This window comes from Geotrypetes seraphini, chromosome 12 (assembly GCF_902459505.1).
Source record: "Geotrypetes seraphini chromosome 12, aGeoSer1.1, whole genome shotgun sequence".
Lineage (NCBI taxonomy): Eukaryota > Metazoa > Chordata > Amphibia > Gymnophiona > Dermophiidae > Geotrypetes > Geotrypetes seraphini.
The window spans coordinates 19,184,916-19,201,885 of NC_047095.1; the positions used below are offsets into that span (position 1 = coordinate 19,184,916).

Below are 16,970 nucleotides of genomic sequence, written 5' to 3' on the forward strand. Positions count from 1 at the left end.
CTTGGAGGGGGCAATCGGGTGGGGGGCAATCGGAGTATGGACCTTACCTGGTGGTCTAGCGGTGACGTGGGGCAGGAGAGATCTTCCTACACTCCTACCCCGTGCAGAGCCGTGCTGTCAGTTCCCGTGGTCTCACTATTCGTTGGCCGGCTCTTCCCCTAACCACCGCAAATAGGGAGGACAAATGCAGCTGCCCGACAAATCTCTTAGACTCAGCCCACAACGTCACCACCCCTTGGGTCAAATGAGTACGAAGACCTTCAGGCAACTGCTTTCCTGCCAGCAAATAAGAGGAAGAAATTGCTTCCCTGACCCATCGAACGATGGAAGGAAAGGAGGAGGAGTAAGGGAGCAATATCTGGAAAGCAGTATTTATTAATACTTGAAATATGGGAAACAAGATTCTGAATCTAGATATAGTGGTGATCACAGAGACGTGGTTCATGGAGACCCATGACTAGGATATAGTTATATGGGGCTATACCGTATTTTCACTTATATACCGCGCACCCGTGTAAAACGCGCTCACGGGTATAGCGCGCGGGAAACTGTAATTTATGTAAAGAAATTGTTATATACCACGCACACCCGTATACCGCGGATGCTGCCCTGACTCTCCCGTCGCCGCCCGACTCTCCTTTCGCCCGCCCTGACTCTCCTCTCCCCCTTGAAGTCCTGTCCCCCCTTGAAGTCCGGTCCCCACCCTGAAAGCCTGATGCCCCCTCTCCCGATTCACCCCCCAGCAGGACCGCTCACACCCCCACCCCGAAGAACCGCTCGCACTCGCACCCCCACCCCGAAGGACCGCTCGCACTCGCACCCCCACCCCGATGGACCGCTCGCACCCCCACAGCCTCCCCACCCCCCCATCATGAAGAAGCTGCCTACCATTGTCCTGCTGCTTCCTCTGCCAGCGGTCCCGTCCCTTCTCTGAGCCCTGCGTCTGCGCTGCTTCCTCTTCCGGCGGTCCCGTCCTTTCTCTGACGTAGAACCTTTTCCCTCCTCCCCCTGTCCCTCTTCCCTGCTCCCACGGTCCAGTAGCACCTCTTCCCTGCTCCCCGGCCCAGTAGCACCTTTTCCCTGCTCCCCCTGTCTCTCTTTTCTGCTCCCACGGTCCAGTAGCACCTCTTCCCTGTTCCCCCTGTCCCTCTTCCTTGCTCCCCGGCCCAGTAGCACCTCTTCCCTGTTCCCCCTGTCCCTCTTCCTTGCTCCCCGGCCCAGTAGCACCTCTTCCCTGCTCCCCTTGTCCCTCTTCCTTGCTCCCCGGCCCAGTAGCACCTCTTCCCTGCTCCCACGGTCCAGTAGCACCTCTTCCCTGTTCCCCCTGTCCCTCTTCCTTGCTCCCCGGCCCAGTAGCACCTCTTCCCTGTTCCCCCTGTCCTTCTTCCTTGCTCCCCGGCCCAGTAGCACCTCTTCCCTGCTCCCCTTGTCCCTCTTCCTTGCTTCCCCGGTCCAACAGCACCTCTTCCTGGCGGGCTGCATGTCGGGAGCGCTGGCTGCTCAGAGCTGCAGGCATCGTCCTGAGGGCCTGCCTTGCGGGCGAGCGTCCGTGGCGTGCAGTGGTTGCACGGGTGGAGCTGTGCGCCGGGCCTTTTCGGCAGAGTCGGCATGTATTCTTGGGCTGCCTTCGGGGCTCCATGTCCATGCTGCTTGTCTTGGAGGGTTGTGTCGGGGCAGGGCTCCTGTGCGCAATTCCTTGTGGTCGGCGCTGTGTTGGGGCTTCTGCTGGGCAGTGGCCTGTTGGCTCAGCGTTGTGCGCGTGTGAAGAGTGACAGGGCGGCGGGCAGGGAGAGAGCTTGCCTGTGCTTCCTCCAGCGGTTGGTGAGCGAGGATGGGAGGAGGGGAGTGGCCAGTTTTCCCTGCCGCCGCGTTCTAAAATAGAATCCGGCCACGGATCAGAAAACACGGCGGCAGGAAACATTATATAGGATATATGTCTTTCTTTCTCTCTCCCTGGCCCTTTTCTTTCTGTCTCTCTCCCTTGCCCACTGTCTGTCTTTTTTTTGTTTGTTTCTCTCTTTCTTTTCTTATCTTCTGGCTGTCTGTCTTTATTTCTGTCTCTCTCCCTTTCTATCTGTCTCTCTGACCCCCTGTCTGTATATCATTCTTTCTCTCTTTCTCCTTGGCCGCTGGCCGTTTGTATGTCTTTTTTTCTTTCTCTCTCTCTCTCTCTCCTTGGCCACTGTCTGTCTGTATTTTTTTTCTTTTTCTCTCTCTATCTCCTTGGCTGCTGGCTGTCTGTTTTTCTGTCTGTCTGTCTTTCTGCCATCCTGTCTGTCTGTCATTGTTTCATTCTCTCTCTCTCCTTGGCCACTGTCTGGATGGCTGTCGGTCTTTATTTCTATCTGTCTCTCTGACACCTTGTCTGTTTGTCTTTCCTTCTGTCTGTCTTTCTCTCTTTCTTTCTGTCTGTCTCTCTGGCCCTCTGTCTGTCATTCTTTCTTTCTCTCTGTCTCCTTGGCCGCTGTCTATCTGTCTGGTTTTTTTTCTTTCTCTCTCTGTCCTTGGCTGCTGGCTGGCTGTTTGTCTTTCTGGCCCACTGTCTCTCTGTCTGTCATTCTTTCTCTCTCTTTCTTGGCCGCTGTGTGGATGGCTGTCTTTCTTTCTTTCTTTCTGTCTGTCTTTCTGCCTGGCCCCCTGTTTTTCTGTCTCTCTGTCTTTCTGCCTGACCCTGTCTTTCTTTCTGTCTCTCTCTCTCTGCCTGGCCCCCTGTTTATCTTTCTGGCTGTCTCTCTGCCTGGCCCCCTGTTTTTCTGTCTCTGTCTTTCTGCCTGACCACTGTCTCTTTCTTTCTCTCTCTCTCTGCCTGGCCCCCTGTTTTTCTTTCAGTCTGTCTCTCTGCCTGGCCCCCTGTCTCTGTCCTTGGCACCCTGCCTGTATTTCTCTGTTTCTTCTGGCCCCCTTCTGTCTGTCGGCCTCCCAGCACACCCCTCCCTTCAAAGTAGCCCCCTTCCCCTCTCCCCCTCCACTTCCCTGAGCCTTAGTATTTTTCTTTTTAAATCTTATAACAGCCGCTGCACAGCCTCCTACAAAGCAGCACCAGAACCGAATGCCGGCGCTGCCGCTGTCAAACCACAACCACCACTCTCCTGCCGGTCCAACAAATGCGCCTGAAGCCGACCGCCGTTGACACAGCTCCAGAGTTGCACTCTTCCCGCTGGTCCGACAAACGCATCTGAAGCCAACCGCCGTTGACTCAGCTCCACAGTCGCGCGCCTTCAGCCACAGTACGTGCCTCCAGCCCCTGCAAGCGCCGTGAGGTGTGAAATAGAATTCTGCCACAGAAGCACACCTCACGGCGCCAGGAATCACGGATTTTCAAGAGCGCATGCGCGCTCTAGGGTTTTATTATTATAGATTGCTGAAGGGCTGTTGGGTAAGATCTGCCTCTTTGCAGATGATACCAAAATCTGCAATAGAGTAGACATCCCGGATAGTATGAATAACATGCACACCTAGCGAATTTGAAAAATAGTCTTAAATTTGGCAACTAAAATTTAATGCTAAAAAATGAAAGGTCATTCATTTGGGCTGCAAAAACCCAAGGGAATGGTACGGTTTAGGGGTGAAGAATTTACGTGCGCAACAGAAGAGCAGGACTTGGGTGAGATTGTATGTGATGATCTTAAAGTGGCCAAATAGGTTGAAAAGGTGACAGTGAAAGCTAGAAGGATGCTAGGGTGCATAGGGAGAGAGAGGTATGGCCAGTAGGAAAAAGGAGATATTGATGCCCCTGTATAAGACTCTGGCAAGACCTCATTTAGAATATTGTGTACAATTCTGGAGGCTGCACCTTCAAAAAGATATAAAAAGGATGAGTTGGTCTAGAGCAGGGGTGTCCAATGTCGGTCCTCGAGGGCCGCAATCCAGTCGGGTTTTCAGGATTTCCCCAATGAATATGCATGAGATCTGTGTGCATGCACTGCTTTCAATGCATATTCATTGGGGAAATCCTGAAAACCCGACTGGATTGCGGCCCTCGAGGACCGACATTGGACACCCCTGGTCTAGAGGAAGGCTACTAAAATTGTGAATGGTCTTTGTCATAAGATGTATGGGGGCAGACTTAAAGATCTCAATATGTATACTTTGGAGAAAAGGCAGGAGAGGGAATATATGATAGAGGCGTTTAAATACCTATATAGCATAAATGGGTAAGATTAAAGCCTTTCATTTGAAAGAAAGCTCTGGAATGAGAGGGCATAGGATGAGGTTAAGAGGCGATAGGCTCAGGAGTAATCTAAGGAAATACTTTTTTTTTTTACAGAAAGGGTGGTAGATGTGTAGAACAGTCTCCGGGAAGAGGAGGGGGAGACAGACTGTCTGAATTCAAGAAAGCATGGGATAGGCATGTGGGATCTCTTAGAGAAAGGAAGAGATTATGGTTACTGCGGATGAGCAGCCTAGATGGGCCATTTGGCCTTTATCTGCCATGTTTCTATGTTTTCCTCACTCCCATTGCCAGGCATCTCTCCATAACTCCATTATCCCAGGACAAGCAGGCATGATATTCTCACATGTGGGTGATGTCATCTACGGAGCCCCGATGCGGAAGCATTTTCAAGCAAACTTGATTGAAGATTTAAGTTTGCTCTGCTGCTCCACGCATGCGTGCCTTCCTGCTCCACTAGGGGGTGCATCCCCTCGTGGTCTCCAGTTCAAAATTTTCCGCGAGCCTAGAAGACGTGTTTTTCAGGCTCTGCCCCAACTGCCTTCTAGCACCACGATTTTTTTCTTGTTTTTTCACGATTAAGTCGCTGTGCGCGAATTCCTTACCTTTTTACTTGATTCCTGCTTCGTTTTCAACGACCCGGAGGCTTCTGGGTCCCCGTGGCCGCGTGGCTAATCGAGCCGCGGCTACTTTCGATTTAATGTCCCGGCCTTTGACCGGCTTTAAAAAGTGCACCCGGTGCGAGCGGCTTCTTTCTCTCACAGACCCGCATCGCCGGTGCATCCTTTGCCTGGGGGCGACTCATCCAACCGACTCCTGCCCCCAGTGCGCTATTTTCCAAAACCGGGCCCTCCGCCGTAGAAAAGCCCGCATGGCGGATCTCTTCACCCCGGACCAACTCTCCACCTCGGCCTCGAGGTCGGCCCTGGCCTCGGCCCCGGCCTTGACCTCGGCCCCGGAAACCTCGGCATCGCCTCGAGACTCGACCCCGAAGCCCTCGGGACAACAGAAAGCCTCGGCTCCGGGTAAGTCCCCTCTTCCCTCTTCAGGTTCTGTAACAGCGAAGAAGCCAGCCTCGGGGACAACGGCGACGCATGGCGGAAGCCCCATGCTTACAGCCCCGTCTAAACCCTCCAAGCCTTCGGGCCGTGCCTCCACCACACGGGAATACTCTGATACGAGGTCGCCCCCGGTGGAGCGCACCGAGGCAGGGGACATGCCTTCGATGCTGTCCGTGCCCGTCTTCCAGGACCTACTCCGAGCGATGATCACGTCGGAGCTGTCCGCTGCAATGGCCCAGTTTCAATCGGCCTCGACCTCGAATGTGCCAGACCAGCCTGAGCCTCGCACCGAACAACCTCGAGGAAAGGTGCGCAATCCTCACCGCATCCCATCCTCCTCGGACTCCTCGCCGAGACGCCCGAGACGTTCCCCCTCTGCGGACCGCCGAGGGGCAAAACGTCGGGCTAGAACGACAGAAACCTCGAACCGCCGTACCTCCAAGAAGGCCCGAAGTTCACCAACCCTACGAGGCCGTTCTCCCACACCTCGTACAGGACCACTAAGGGTGGCTGAGTTATCACTCTCCAACCCACGCATCCTCCGAACTCCCCCTCGGACGCATTCTCCGAGGGAGTCCGGATCGAGATCACCAATCCGACACCGATCGGTACCCCTAACCCCGGCATCGTCCCCGAGGGGCTCCTCGAGACGCCGAAGATCGACAACCCCGGAACACTCTCACAGTGCTTCCCCAGCCTCGGAGCATGGATCAGAGCATGAACCTCGATACTCGAGGGAAGCCTCCTTATCCTTCTCCACCCGAAGGTCCCGTTCCCCGACCCCGCACGGGGCCCCGGGGACATCTCGTCCATCCTTCACTCGCTTTGTCCAAGACATGGGCCACGCATTGGACTTAGACCTCCAGTCCGACTCCAGATACTCGAAGGAGTACCTGGCGGAGCTGGATATGCCATCATTGCCCAGAGAGTCCCTTCGCTTACCACCTAACCCGGTGCTCCAACAGGCCTTCTTCAGGAACCTGGAGACCCCTTACATGGTCACGGCCGTACCCTCCAAAATGGAGGCCAAGTACCGCACAGTACCTTACCCCGGATTCGAGCAACCACAGCTCTCCCACCAATCGCTGCTAGTGGAATCCTCCTTGAAAAAGGCTCACCCGTCCCGGGTCTCAGCAGCGGTCCCCCCAGGCCGAGAAGGCCGAACCCTGGACAAGTTCGGCAGGAGACTATACCAAAACGCAATGATGGCCTCTAGGGTGCAAAGCTACACTTTCACCTTCACTTCATACCTCAAACATCTCATTGGACTATTGAGAGCCTTTGAGACTGACCTACCGGCCTCCCGGCAGGGATCGTTCAGCCTGCTTCTAGAGTCCCTCTCCAACCTGCGCCTTCACCTATTCCACGCGGCCTACGATGGCTTCGAACTCTCCTCCAGAGAAGCAGCCTTCGCTATCGCCATGCGCCGACTAGCTTGGCTGCGCCTGGTCGACATGGACCCCAACTTACAGGACCGGTTGGCTAACCTCCCCTGCGTGGGAAAGGAATTGTTCGATGACACTATCGAGGCGGCGACAAAACGCCTCTCCGAACATGAACGCTCGTTTGCCTCCCTTGTCCGGCAAAAGCCCAAACCGCCAGCGCCCAGGCCATACAGGGCCCCTCCGCGCCGCTACCCACAAAAGTCCACCCCTGCTTTCTCGCGGCACCCACCCAGATGTCCGCAAGCCCATCACAGGGCCATGCCCAAGTCTCAACCGCCCGCAACCACCAAACCATCCCCGTCCTTTTGACGGGACACGCGGAAGGGGGCGGGCCCCCTCCGCCATAGTCCCAGGCCGACTTCCCATCGGAGGTCGACTCAAAGCCTTTTACCCTCGCTGGGAACAACTCACGTCGGACGCATGGGTCCTTGGCGTGATCTCATCAGGGTACTCTCTCAACTTTCGGGCCATTCCCCCAGACAATCCCCCAAGGAATTGCCCTCCCAACCGGACTCAGCTACCTCTACTCCTCTCCGAAGCTCGAGACCTGCTTCGCCTGAAAACAGTGGAGAAGGTCCCCCCCGACCAACGGGGGAAGGGCTTCTACTCCCGTTACTTCCTGGTACCGAAAAAAACGGGAGACCTACGCCCAATACTAGACTTGAGACGCCTCAACAAATTCCTGGTACGGGAAAAGTTTCGGATGCTCTCACTACCAACACTCTACCCCTTGATCGACGAGGGCGACTGGCTCTGCTCCCTCGATCTCAAGGAGGCGTACACACATGTCCCAGTGCACCCCGCTCACCGCAAGTTTTTGCGTTTCCAAGTAGGGGACTGGCACCTACAATACCGAGTCCTCCCCTTCGGACTAGCATCATCACCTCGGGTCTTCACCAAGTGCCTCGTGGTGGTAGCAGCAACCTTACGTTCCCAGGGCCTCCAGGTATTCCCCTACCTGGACGACTGGCTAATCAAAGCCCCGTCCAAGGAAGGGGATATCTCAGCGACCCAACAGACTATTACCTACCTACAAAGTCTGGGGTTCGAAATAAACTTCCCAAAATCTCAACTACGCCCCTCGCAGTCCCTACAGTTCATCGGGGCCACGCTGGACACGGTTCACCTCCGTTCCTTCCTCCCCCCTCCGCGCCTGGAGGCGTTAGTAAGTCTGAGCCGAAGGATCTCTCGGCTGACCTCAGTATCAGCTCGACAGATGATGACCCTTCTGGGCCACATGGCCTCCACCGTCCATGTCACACCATTCGCCCGCCTCCATCTGAGAATCCCTCAATGGACCCTGGCGTCCCAATGGCGTCAAGACCGGGACCCGATCGACCACTCCGTGACAGTGTCTCCTTCATTGCAACGATCGCTCCGCTGGTGGGCCGACTCTTCAAATCTTTCCAAAGGTTTGCTCTTCCTCACCCCACCCCACAGCAAGGTACTCACCACGGACTCGTCGGAGTACGCTTGGGGAGCCCATCTGGACGGCCTACGCACCCAAGGAATGTGGTCAGCACAAGACCGTCGCTGCCACATCAACGTGCTAGAACTTCGGGCCATCTACCTCGCAGCTGTAGCCTTCCAACATCTGCTCCGCGACCGAGTGGTTCTCATCCGAACCGACAACCAAGTAGCGATGTACTACGTAAACAAACAAGGGGGCACAGGGTCTTGGCCCCTTTGTCGGGAAGCCCTACGCCTCTGGAAATGGGCAATCTCCAACAACACCTTCCTTCGGGCGGTGTACATACAAGGAGAACAAAACTGCCTGGCGGACAGACTCAGCCGCCTCCTCCAGCCACACGAGTGGTCACTACACTCTCAGGCCCTACGAGGAGTGTTCGAACGGTGGGGGACGCCTCAAATAGACCTGTTCGCGTCCCCTCACAACCACAAGCTGCCTCTCTTCTGCTCCCGGATATACTCCCCGGACCGGCTCGAGGCCGACGCCTTCCTCCTCGACTGGGAGGGAAGGTTCCTGTACGCGTTCCCGCCGTTTCCTCTGATACTGCGGACGCTTGTCCACCTGAAAACAGTACAAGCCACCCTGATCCTGATTGCCCCTCGCTGGCCACGCCAGCCGTGGTTTTCCCTTCTACTTCAACTCAGTGTCAGAGATCCACTGCCTCTGCCTCTGTTTCCCTCTCTACTGTCACAAGGTCAGGGTTCACTGTTACATCCCAATCTTCAATCTCTTCATCTGAATGCTTGGTTTCTCTCCCCCTGACTGCTCTCCCCGTGACTCAATCAGTCAAGGAGATATTGGAGGCCTCTAGAAAAACCTCGACGAGAACCTGCTACTCCCAAAAGTGGACCAGATTCTCAACCTGGTGCTCCTCCCACAGCCAGGACCCGGTGTCGGTCCCCGTCCCCCTGGTCCTTGACTATCTACTTCAACTATCTCATTCCGGCCTAAAGACCAACTCCATTCGAGTACACCTCAGTGCGATTGCGGCCTTTCATCAGCCCCTGGAAGGGAAAGCCCTCTCGCTCCATCCCTTAGTCACTCGCTTCATGAAGGGCCTGCTGAACGTCCACCCCTCTCTCAAACCTCCCCCGGTGGTTTGGGACCTTAACGTGGTTCTGGCTCAACTAATGAAACCTCCATTTGAGCCCCTAGACAAATGCCATCCAAAATTCCTCACTTGGAAGGTAATTTTCCTACTCGCGCTCACGTCCGCACGGCGGGTTAGTGAGCTACAAGCTCTGGTAGCGGACCCACCCTTCACGGTATTCCATCATGACAAGGTGGTACTCTGCACCCATCCAAAGTTCCTACCTAAAGTAGTGTCTGATTTCCATCTCAATCAGTCCATTGTCTTACCTGTGTTTTTTCCCAAGCCCCACTCTCACCCCGGAGAAGTGGCGCTCCACACTCTTGACTGCAAAAGAGCGTTGGCCTTTTACCTCCAACGCACTCAGCCACACCGGAAAGTCCCACAACTGTTTTTGTCCTTCGACCCAAACCGGTTAGGTCACCCAGTTTCCAAACGCACCTTGTCCAACTGGTTGGCCGATTGCATTTCCTTTTGCTACGCTCAGGCTGGTCTCGCGCTGCATGGTCGAGTAACGGGACACAAAGTCCGAGCGATGGCAGCCTCCGTAGCCTTCCTCAGGTCCACACCTATTGAGGAAATCTGCAAGGCTGCCACGTGGTCTTCGGTTCATACCTTCACCTCCCACTACTGTCTGGACTCCTTGTCCAGAAGCGATGGCCGGTTCGGCCAATCGGTGTTGCGAAATCTATTTGCTTAAATTGCCAACTTCCCTCCATCCCTCTTCAGTAAGCTTGGAGGTCACCCACATGTGAGAATATCATGCCTGCTTGTCCTGGGATAAAGCACAGTTACTTACCGTAACAGGTGTTATCCAGGGACAGCAGGCATATATTCTCACAACCCGCCCACCTCCCCGAGGTTGGCTTCTTGGCTAGTTAAGTGAACTGGAGACCACGAGGGGATGCACCCCCTAGTGGAGCAGGAAGGCACGCATGCGTGGAGCAGCAGAGCAAACTTAAATCTTCAATCAAGTTTGCTTGAAAATGCTTCCGCATCGGGGCTCCGTAGATGACGTCACCCACATGTGAGAATATATGCCTGCTGTCCCTGGATAACACCTGTTACGGTAAGTAACTGTGCTTTCTACTCCTAGAACCAACACCTCCCTCCTTCCCTCCACCTCCTGTGTATCTTTCCCTCCCTCTCATCTATCCCCCCTGTCCAATACCTTCTCTCGCATTCTCCCCATGCAGCATACTTTCCCTTCCTCCCTTTTGTAATTAGTGCACAATGTGACTGCTCGTTTGATGATGGGGAGACAGAAAACAGTGAATATCATTCTTTGTCTTTGTGAATTACTGTTTGCTTTAACATTATGCATGTTTCTTGTGTTCACAGCTTAGATTTTAAGCAGTTTATACATTTTTAAAATAAATAAATTATTTTTAAAAAAAACTTCATTTTCGGTAACATATCGGATTCAACACAAGAATTTGTCTATAACAAAAATTATATGCTCCTGCAACACTTTAAAGAATTGTTGAAGGTGTATTGTCCTAGTAGAACATTCTATGCTGTTATCTCAGGAAAAAATTAATTGTGAAAACACATTATGCTAGTATACGGGTATCTACAATTGCTGTAGCTGGAGTAGGTATGGAATTAATTACCTGGTTTAGTATATCACTGTTTGTGCTAGATTAAAGTTTAAGAAAATATTGAAAAAAAAAAACCCTACTCTTTGCAAGGGTATTTATTTTGCCTGTTTAGCATGTTTGAGGCAGGATGTGAGGGTATTGCAGTGACATGTATTTTGACTGTTGTGTTCTGTCAAGGCAATTGCTTGTCTTTATATGTTCATTTTATTATGTATGGTGGTGCCTTGTGAACTGCCTAGGTATTAAGGTAGTCTATACATTTGTAAAATAAACAAAACATTTTTGTTGCTTTCCCATTGTCCACCATCTTTCTCCCCATGCCATGTGCTGGGTCAAACCTCTCTATCCCCCTCCATGCATCAACTCTCCCTTCCTCCCACCACCCACCCCCCTCCTCCCCTGCCAGCATCTTTCCTTTCTCCCCTCCCCTGTATTCTCTTCTCCCAAGTTAAGGCTTGCTTCATCAGGTCACAATATTGGCAGCAATTCTCACATGCTGTCTGCCACAGAGAGACTTCTGGGTTAGTGGCAAGCAGTGTGTGGTAATCGCTGCCGATACCACGATCTGATGAAGCCCTCACCCACTGGGCATCCTACTATTATATCGTCCACCATCCCCCTGGAACAAATCCTCTGAACCCGTCCTCGAGACCATAACAAACGCCTTCCTCAAATTTCAAAGATCTAATCATTGGGGATATTAATCTCCACCTAAACGATACCACCAGCAAGGATGCAACTGAATTCAATAACTTCCTCACTTCTCTAGGTTCCTCCCCCCCCTCTATACTCTCCAACCCGTGAAAAGGGGCACATGCTAGACATCATCAGCTTCCTCGATCTCACCAATTACAAAATTTCAGTCGATGACACTCGCTGGGAACATGTCCCCTGGTCCGACCACTTCTTAGGGGCTTTTTGCCTCCCCATTTTCATGTCGCACCTCAGGTCCCCACCCCGTTCCTCAAACTCCATTACCTTCCGGAAAAAAATCGCTAGCGAATTGTTTTGGACCAAATTCCTCAACCTAATCTCCACCATTCCTAACCCTCTAAACCCTGAATCCAACTGACACAACTGGATCACCCTCTCTGAGACCACCTACCACTCCCTCGTACCACTATCCACTAAAACTGTCTCCCACTCCTGCAAGGCCCCTTGGTACCTTCCATATCACAGAGAACTGAAGCAGAAATACCGAATACTGGAGCGCAAATGGAAAAAATCTAAATCCCCCCCAGATAGACAGTCCTGGAGGGTCAATATTAAGTTCTACAATATTGCACTAAAAAAAGCAAGGAAGAACTACTACGGTAACAAAATTTCCAGATCCAACAACCAAAGTAATACATTGTTTAACATCTGGCGCTCCATATCCTCAAAAAATGATTCCACCATACTCCACTCCTCTCCATCTGCCGACGATCTAGCAAAATTCTTCAACGAGAAAGTCACTACCTTAAGATGCTCTTTCCCACCAGCAGTCTCTTACAACTCTCTGGTGCCCGACTCCAACCCTACTCTAACCGTCGCCAACCATATCCCAGTCGACAGATCCTGGACTGCCTTCGAGCTAGTATCCGATTCCCAGGTCTCTAAACTCTGCCTCAAGCTGAAATCCTGCAACTGTACCTTGGACCCTTTCCCCTCCTACCTATACGAGAAAATTCCCGCACAGACAACTTCATCTCTCACCAAACTAATAAACTCTGCCCTACTTTCAGGCCTATTTTCTGTAGAAATGGGATACATTGCCTTGTTCCCACTACTGAAAAAAGCTGATCTAGACCCCTCCATACCATCCAGCTATCGCCCAATAGCAAATATTCCTCTCCTGACTAAGATGCTAGAGTCCATCATATCTACCCAACTTTCATCCTATCTTGAGAGATTCTCCATTCTTCTACCCTACCAACATGGCTTCAGACCCAACTTCAGCACCGAATCCCTATTGGCCTCATTAATTTCAAAGATCCAACAACTTCACTCTCGCAATAAGTTTGCTGTTCTTCAATTCGACCTTTCTGCAGCTTTTGACATTGTCCATCATGATATACTAATTTTCCAACTTTCTGAAATTGGCATAAACTCCACAGTCTTAGATTGGTTCTCAAAATTATTATGTTCCCGCTCTTACTCTGTTAACATGAATGGCACCTCATCCTCCCCTTGGAAACCGATTTGTGGAGTTATTCAGGGTTCACCTTTATCCCCTATTCTTTTCAACGTCTATATATCCTCCCTGAAACTCCTCCAACTATCCCCCATGGAAACACTTTAAACTTACACTGACGACATCCTCGTCCTCCTCGAGACCGACTCGAACCTCACTAACCTCTCTGAGAACATTTCTTCATGTACATCGAACCTCCAATCCTGGGCTCTCACTGTACAAATGAAACTGAACGAGACCAAAACAAAACTACTTTGGCTTGGCCCAAAATTAGATCAGCTACCCACCCTCATCCCACTGTCCTCTGGCACCACACTGCAGCTTGAGCTCTCTAGCAAAGTTCTGGGCATCATCATTGACTCTACACTGTCCTTCAATGACCACCTCAATTCCTTAGTAAAAAAATGCTTTTTCAATCTTCACATGTTAAGGAAAGTGAGATCCTGCTTTCATCAACACTTTGCTGTCCTCGTACAATCCATCATCCTTTCCAGACTGGATTACTGTAACTCCATCTACTTAAGTCTAACAAAGAAAAGCCTTCATAGACTTCAGCGGATTCAGAATACCACGGCTAAACTAATCTTCGCAAAAAGTAAATTTGACCATGTCTCCCCGCTTCTGTCTAAGCTTCACTGGCTTCCAGTAATCCTTAGGGTTCACTACAAATGCGCCTGTCTAACCTTCAAGACTCTACACGGCATCCTTCCTCCCCTATCTTGGAACTCCTCGAATCCCAACACCACCAGATCCACTCAAAAATTCAAACTATCCTTCCCCTCATTAAAAGACATATCCCATGCAGGAAAACTAGGGACATCTCTCCTCTTCAGGATCACTGAGCTGTGGAATAGCCTCACTGCCCCGCTCCGGAGTCTGAGCTCCCTCCAACTCTTCCGAAAACACCTGAAAACTTGGCTTTTCTCTAAAATATAATTACCCCTCCCTCTTCGATATACTAAGTCCCTCTAAACTTTCTCTTTACTAAGTCCTTCAACTTTTCATTGGAGTTCCTTTCTATATCAATTCCTGTAAACCGTGCCGAGCTCTTCATTTGTGGAGAGGATGCGGTATACAAACTTAAGGTTTAGTTTAGATATCATCCAAGATTCTGCGTGGGAAAAGGGGAATTCTGTGTACAGCTGTGCAATTCTGCGTTGTACAGTCGCACAGAATTCCGCCAGTAGTAATGCATAGACAAGCCTAGTGGAGTCAGAATGAGCTACCACTTGCCAGCCCTTCAAAACAAAAGATGACACCAGAAGCAGTAGACCATCCATCTGCCTGCAGAGATAGAGAATACTGCAGTACCAGTGAGCAGACCATCACCATTTGCTGGTAGGTAGACCCAACCAATCTGCTGCTGATGACAAGGAAAGACAGCTAACATCCAAAGTCATCAAATGGTTCCTGGTGTCTCAGCTCAATTGCTGCTCTTCAATCTAGCCCCCATCACCTCTATCTCCAAGTTGGCAATAGCACCCTCCTACCTAATTTTCCAGCTCCAATCCACAGGGCTGCAGCATTGAAATCACCTAGGCCAATGCACAAAACAGGCCAGCTTCCTCCATATTTTCTCTGGAGTAGAGTAGACAGGGGCCTATTTTCCTAACATGGCCCAAACGAGGCATCTCTCTCCCTGTTCCTTAATCCAAAATCCAGGCTGGTGTGCACATGGACACTACAGGACAGCTTTTGAAACTGGGGGATAGGACCCCAAAACGGGTCATAACCTGGGTGGATTCTCTAAAGCTGCAGCATTATCCTGTAACTCCAGAGGTGGGAGGCACAGGATTTTAGTTGGTAAAGATCACAAAGAGATTGATAAGCACAACACTACAATCGCTGGAGGATTGAAAGCATGAACACAAAACCCAGAAATGAAAGCTCAAATATTTTAATACCTGTTGAGTTTAGAGGGCTAGGAATGTGTGGTTCTATTATAACTTGAAGAATGAAGTTTCATCTTCTGAAAGCTAACCAGGAAATGTGTCCTTTTTAATGACCATTAATTACACCCTTTCAGGTAGACCCAGCAACCACAAAACCAGAACCAGTAGGAAAATCACATTAAAAAACATTAAGGCAAAGTGTGGTTACCAGAAAGTGTGCTGGTGTAATTGTTTCCCCCCTGAAACAAATTACACCGATACTAGGACAGCAAATTGTTTACCCTTACAACAGCCATTATAACCTGCATGTTCTAGCTCCAATCAGAAAAGACCTTAAAAGTTGCTGGCTACGAGCCATTGGGGAAGGCCGTTTCCATATGGCCGAAATCTGCAGGCCGTTTCCTCGTTCTTCTACGACTGTTGAGTCATACATACAAAGGAATCTTTCTACCTTCGATTCACTAAAGACGCTCAGCAGCCGTTGACAACAAAGAGTCTTAACATTGCATGCCGCCCGCCGGCCAGTCCCACATAAAACAGTTTTCTGTTCCGATCCCAAAATGAAAGCTTTTTCATCCCCTTCGGTTTCCCATAAACGTATTTACACAACAAAGCGCCAAGTTCAAGTTGTACATTCATTATGCTACAAATGCTCAGAAAGCAAAACCCTTGCACAGAAACGCAGTCGGCGGCAAAATGGTGGGCCTGATTCTTGACCGAAAGCCAAACGTCTCGGGCTTTTCAAACACAAAAAGTAATTAAAAATTTTTTTCTAACAAGCCACTTTTATTCTGCTAACTCTACGTCATATAAAGGAGCAAATACTTCAGCGTTCAAGGGGGCATTTCCCGCCTCAGACACAAACCAACACGTTACCAGCCGCCCCCCCCCCCCCCCCCCCCTCAACGCTCTACCTCTCCTCTCCTCTCCCTGGAGAAAGCCGCTATCGCCACTATAACTAACCCGAAAAGACCGAAATGCCTGCTTTTCTCACACCAGCAAGTTATAATCCAACTAAAATAATCACATAAAAATGAAAGGTTATATTTATTCTTAATACGTACCCGTCCATTGCCGAATTGAACAACGCTCTGGTGCGAACTACAACACTTGGGCCGCCAACGGTCTGCAACAAAATGGCGTCTGTAACTCTACGGAAGTTACCGAACGAGTCTGGCGCGCGCGGCGTCAGCTAACGGAAACAGCCGAGTGGTTGAACGCTAGTTAAATGTACAGGTAACGGCGAAGCGCGCACAGGGCGATTACACAATCAGCAAGGTGACCGCGGGCGACCCATGGGAAGAGCCATCATCCTGTTAACAGCGAGTTCACAAAACTACAGATTTGAGCCATCTCGAAACTTGCTTTTCACAACAGAATAAACATAAATTGCGTATACAGAGCTACGTTCATGGGTCCCCCCCCAAGCATGCTTAATATATATCAACCCATTCAAATACGGAAAACATGCAAAATAGAAAAGTAAATGGCAAGGGTCCCAGCACAGAGGACCAAGCAGATGTGTCATCCCTACTCTACTTCCTCCTTTTTTATTTTAAATATTAATTATTTCTGTACTTTCCTGTTTTTGTGTCCATTCCCTGAAACTTCCAAATCACCCCACTGTCAAAGAGGACTGGGGAGGGGAGACAGAAAGCAAAGAGTTTGCCATGAAAAGGGGACAGATAAATTGACTATCCAATGAAGATGGGGGGGGGGGGGGGGTAAAGCAAACGGAGAATGTTCCATGGAGATCAAAAGTATGAGAAATGAAATAAGAAATAACATAATAATATAAAGTGAATTACAGTAAAACCTTGGATTACAAGTAACTTTAGTATGCAAGTGTTTTGTAAGACAAACAAAGCATTTTATTCATTTCTAACTTGATATACAGTACAAGCAAAGTCTTGCAATACCAATACATACAGTATTTTGCATTAAAGTTTTGGGTTTGTGGAGTTTCCATTATTTCTTATGGGGAAATTTGCTGTGATATACGAGTGTTTTGGATTATAAGCATGTTTTCGGAATTAATTATGCTCACACACCAAGGTTTTACTGTA

At 50.5% G+C, this 16,970-nt stretch overlaps 1 protein-coding gene across 4 annotated transcripts in view; it reads right to left on the bottom strand.

Moving 5' to 3' along the window:
• The window catches only part of PTBP2 (polypyrimidine tract binding protein 2), a 232,300-nt gene extending 216,226 nt beyond the window's left edge, over positions 1–16,074 (bottom strand). Inside the window, exon 1 of one of the 4 annotated variants that reach the window (XM_033915943.1) lies at positions 15,969–16,074. In XM_033915943.1, the coding sequence (XP_033771834.1) occupies positions 15,969–15,976 (8 nt within the window). In that variant the 5' untranslated portion in view covers positions 15,977–16,074. The remainder of the gene's footprint in view (positions 1–15,968) is intronic. The other 3 variants (XM_033915944.1, XM_033915945.1, XM_033915946.1) reach the window with 3 other exon arrangements.
• Between the last annotated feature and the right edge of the window lie 896 nt (positions 16,075–16,970).